The sequence below is a fragment of the Cucumis sativus genome, chromosome 7, assembly GCF_000004075.3.
Source record: "Cucumis sativus cultivar 9930 chromosome 7, Cucumber_9930_V3, whole genome shotgun sequence".
Classification (NCBI taxonomy): Eukaryota; Viridiplantae; Streptophyta; class Magnoliopsida; order Cucurbitales; family Cucurbitaceae; genus Cucumis; species Cucumis sativus.
Genome location: NC_026661.2, coordinates 14442522 through 14447082, shown reverse-complemented (window position 1 = coordinate 14447082; position 4561 = coordinate 14442522). Strand labels below are relative to the sequence as shown.

The following is a 4561-nucleotide window of genomic DNA, read 5'->3' as shown; positions in this document are numbered from 1 at the left end:
CCACAAAATCCAAAGTCGGCTGAACCCACCCTATAAATTTGGCATCTAGTTCAAGGGTCCTTCATTGGAAGAACAAGATTCTTCATCCGGCAGCTACCAAGGAAATCAAAACTTAATTTGGATGCAATACAGCCTTCCTAGTTCCTCCAATTCATAACATATAATAGTAATAATCCAAAGCTCAGACAAGTTTTTGTTGCGTTATATGAATGAGTACAAAGTTTTCGTCGGTAGCAAAGTTTATTCCAATCACTATCAAAAACTAAAGATACTTTTAACGTCATTTACAAAGCCATTCTCTGCAGTTTTAAACGGTAACAGGAGATTATGTTATGAATCAAAACTGAATTTAGAAAGAGAGCTAGATTGTTAGTAAATTTTCATAATGGCTCTAAATGTTCTGCTGATGTTGATTATTGTGTTGTTTGTGTTATTAGCTTTCTTGTTTGTTCGTTCATGGGGTTGGCCAAAGGCAATGGAGGAGATTCCTGGGAATTTGGGATGGCCAATTGTTGGCGAAAGCTTTTCTTTTATATCAGAGTTTAGTAGCCCTGCTGGTATTTGCAGTTTCATGATCAAAAGACAGAAGAGGTACCAAACTTCTCATCTTCTTCAACTATTTGTTTCTAAATAGTGTATACAGGTTGGGTTACGTAGTTTTTTGGACCAACCTGAAAATGCTTGAGTTAGTAGAAAGATCCGAACAAGGTCTCCGACCCAGCCTAATTAAAATTACTCAAGTCTATTTACCACCCATGATTCCAAAATGCTTGGGAAAAAAGTCCGATAGCATTTTAGAAGGCAATATGAAAAAGCAGTTGTAGTGTACTATTTTTTACTCGAGTAGCTGACCATACAATAAAAAAGAAATATATTAGTAGTATAGAACTAAGCATCAAAAGGATTTGAAGGAATTTTAAAATTGAACAGTTTCTTAAAATTGTTATGAAGTACTTTTTTCTCATATCATTTCCAAGTGAGAAATGGTTAACATGGCCTTAATGCTTATAATTAAACTACTTTTTAGCACTTATTCTCAAATCATACATACTCAAACATATTCTTAGGTTTGGAAAGGTTTTCAAGACCAGTGTGCTAGGGAGACTGATGGTGTTCATGACGGGGAGCGACGCTGCCAAGATTTTGCTAACGGGGAAGGATGGTATGGTGAGCTTAAACCTGTTCTACACCGGCAAGCAAGTTCTCGGTCAGAGCAGCTTGCTTCAGACCAATGGCGAAGCCCACAAGAGGCTGCGACGGCTGATTGGAGAACCTCTCTCACTTGATGGCTTAAGGAAATACTTTCAGTTCATCAACAATTTGGCCATTGAAACTCTAGATGAATGGTCTGGAAGAAAAATTTTTGTTCTCGATGAGGCTTCTACAGTTGAGCTCCTCACTTCAAAATGATCATGTTAGCAGGTTTAGGTGATGATATGATATCACATATAATAACCTTTTTGTGTTTTTTGTAGTTCACTCTTAAAGTTATTGGTAACATGATCATGAGCTTGGAGCCTGAAGGAGAGGAGCAAGAGAAGTTTAGAGACAATTTCAAGATAATCTCTTCTTGTTTTTCATCTTTGCCTCTTAACATCCCTGGAACTGCTTTCTATCGCGGTATGAAGGTAATAATATTGAATGGGCTTTTGGGACACTTAGTTGGTAGTTATTATTAATCTTGTGTTTGAGGTAAAGACTATTTTAGTCTAGAATTCAATAGTTTGTTCTTAGGCTGCTGAAGATTTTAATATGGGTATAAATGAGGATAAAAGATGATTACAAAATACTAAACACCATAGACAATGAAGGTTTTTAAATAGCTTTACTGTAGCTAAGTGTGAGTTATAGTAATTGAAAACTTCGACCCGTTATAATTGGAAGCTCAAACAATGAGTGGGATAAGGCAAATTAGGGGGCCCAAGTGAAAAACACTCCATGACAAGTAACCATCAATATTAGAAAAGATCTTACCATTATAAAATCCGATGTCCTCGTACCATATTAAATCATCACAAAATCCAAGAACTTAAGCTGAAGTTGGTAGATTATAGAATCCATGAATATGATTATTCCATTATTCAAATGCACAAGGCGTGAAAGTTGGTTGAATCTTTTGAGTTGTGTTCAGGCACGGAAACGAATGTTCGAGATGCTAGATTTGATCATTGCAAAGCGACGGAGCGGAGAAGTTTGCAGACAGGATTTCTTGGATTCACTAATAATCAAACACAACAAACCAGGAGGAGAGAACGATGAAGAGAAACTAACTGATGCACAATTGAAGGATAACATACTAACTCTACTAATTGCTGGCCATGATACAACAACTGCAGCTCTCACTTGGGTTATCAAATTTCTTGGAGAAAACCCCAATGTGTTGGAACAATTGAGAGTAAAACATCTTCCTGATTCGCAAAGGAGTAATTAAAGCCACTTGCTTTTATTTGTTTACTGATTTTGAATTTGCAGATTGAACACCAAGAAATTCAAGAAAAGAGAAAGGGAGAGAATCTCACATGGAGTGATGTCAACAACTTGCCTTATACTGCCAAAGTATGTATAAAATTAATTGAATGTTAAATATGAACTAAACTTCAATACCAAAAATTACTGATAATATAAGAGAAATGAGTTTCTTTGGGGGCTGTAAATGAAGTTCAGGTACTCAGTGAAACTTTGAGGAGAGCAACAATTTTACCATGGTATTCAAGAAAAGCTGCTTTGGACTTTGAAATTGGAGGTATATTTCTCAATTAGCAAGTCACCAAGATTCTTGTGTATAAATTAATAAATTAAAATTTTAATCATAGAGAAGATTACGATTGATAATTCCATAAATTGAACAGTTCGACAACATTTTTTATGTCTTTTACAAATACCTATAGAACATAAAATAAAATATCCATGGTCATTCACAATATATGAAGATACAATCAGTCATGAAAAGATCAATAACTTAGTTTTTAAAAACTTGTTTCTGTTTTATAAATTTAACTAAGAATTCAATTCTTACAATTCAAGAAAGGAAAAGATGCAAATTATTATGTAGAAATAGCCATAGTTCTTAAAAACCAAATGGTTACTCAATTAATATGGGCAATCTAATTATCGGGGTCTGTGCTTTGCAGGATACCAGATCAAGAAAGGGTGGTCAGTAAACTTGGATGTTGTTTCCATTCACCATGATGCTAGAGTTTTTCCAGAACCCCAAAAGTTCGATCCATCAAGATTCGAGGTATTCATTAATGAGAAGGAAGTTAAATATCATGGATTAGCCGAGCGATAAATAATTGTATGAATTTCATAAAAGGAGTTGAGAGAGCATGAGTTCAACTCACTGTGGCTAGGCTACTTACCAAAAATTTAATATTCCACGAGTTTTTTTTACACTCAAATACTGTAGAATCGAGTAGGTTGGTATCCTAACGTCAAAATGTGCAAAAGGCTGACCAAGACGGTTAGAGATAACGAAAAAAGAAAAAAAAAAATCTGTGTTTGAGTTCTTAATTAATTACTTGGGCTGAGTTGATGCATGAAGATGTAACTTTGAATTGAACTGCAGGCACCATTGAAGCCTTTCAGCTTTCTTGGATTTGGGAGTGGACCAAGAATGTGTCCTGGAATCAACTTGGCGAAGCTAGAAATTTCAGTCTTCATCCATCACCTTGTCTGCAAATACAGGTCAAGTTTCTACATCTACCATCTGATCTAAATTCCATACGTAAAAATCCGATTTGGTTTGGCAATTTAGTTTGGTTTCTTTGAATGCTGAGATTAACATAAATATATTAGGAATCGAATAGATATTGGCGTCTTCTCATTAGTACGAGTAATTTTTCATCTTCTCAATCGTCTTAAAGTTTAGGGAGCTGTAAATAGAGATTGGATTACCAAATTTTTGAGTGATAATGAACAGATGGACATCTTTGGAAGAAGGGAACGATTCAGTGCAGCCAACTCTAGTGAGGATGCCTAAGAACAAGTATCCAATTATAGTGGAGCCATTGTGAGATCACCTTCTTTCTCTGCTGTGTTTGAAAACTGAATTTCAAGAATAAGCAATGAGAGATATATACAGGGTACAAGAATATATATATATATATAAATATAAGAATTCTCTATCACTTATTTGTATATTTCATATGGAGTGATGAAATGCTTTAGCGGCTCGTAGAAAAAGTTTGGTTAAATACATTCACAATTGCATGCATTTGTGGATATGTTGTGTGTATAACCATATAATTCGATGTTGCGTATGTGTGTTCTATTTTAACTATATGAGTATATGATATATATAAGATAGGTAGCAACACATACGAAAGATGTGTATGCATGGTTTAATTTGGAAAAAAAATTAAGTTAAAATATTCTATAATCAATTAAAATAGCTTTTAAAAAAATGAGTTGAGTTCATAGTTTTACCCGATAAGACATCCAACATTTTATATATATACTACAAAACTTTAAAACTATTACTTGATTATGATCCACTTGTATGTCTATTACGTACTAAGACTACGTGTTATTCATTGAAATTTTACGGTATTGAATTTCGTTA

At 34.4% G+C, this 4561-nt stretch overlaps 1 protein-coding gene across 1 annotated transcript; it reads left to right on the top strand.

Moving 5' to 3' along the window:
• Positions 1-329: 329 nt before the first annotated feature.
• On the top strand, positions 330-4279 carry LOC101206277 (abscisic acid 8'-hydroxylase 3). Its single transcript, XM_004139597.3, has 9 exons — positions 330-591; positions 1068-1386; positions 1476-1628; positions 2132-2395; positions 2473-2556; positions 2665-2743; positions 3132-3238; positions 3566-3684; positions 3920-4279. The coding sequence occupies exons 1-9, from the start codon at positions 386-388 to the stop codon at positions 4011-4013; spliced, it is 1425 nt and encodes a 474-aa protein (XP_004139645.1). The 5' UTR covers positions 330-385; the 3' UTR covers positions 4014-4279.
• Positions 4280-4561: the final 282 nt, after the last annotated feature.

Coding starts and splice junctions, on each gene's coding strand:
- LOC101206277 (XM_004139597.3), top strand. CDS start 386: ATGGCTCTAAATGTTCTGCTGATGTTGATTATTGTGTTGTTTGTGTTA. Junction 592..1,067: donor ATGATCAAAAGACAGAAGAG/GTACCAAACTTC, acceptor ACATATTCTTAG/GTTTGGAAAGGTTTTCAAGA. Junction 3,239..3,565: donor TCGATCCATCAAGATTCGAG/GTATTCATTAAT, acceptor ATTGAACTGCAG/GCACCATTGAAGCCTTTCAG.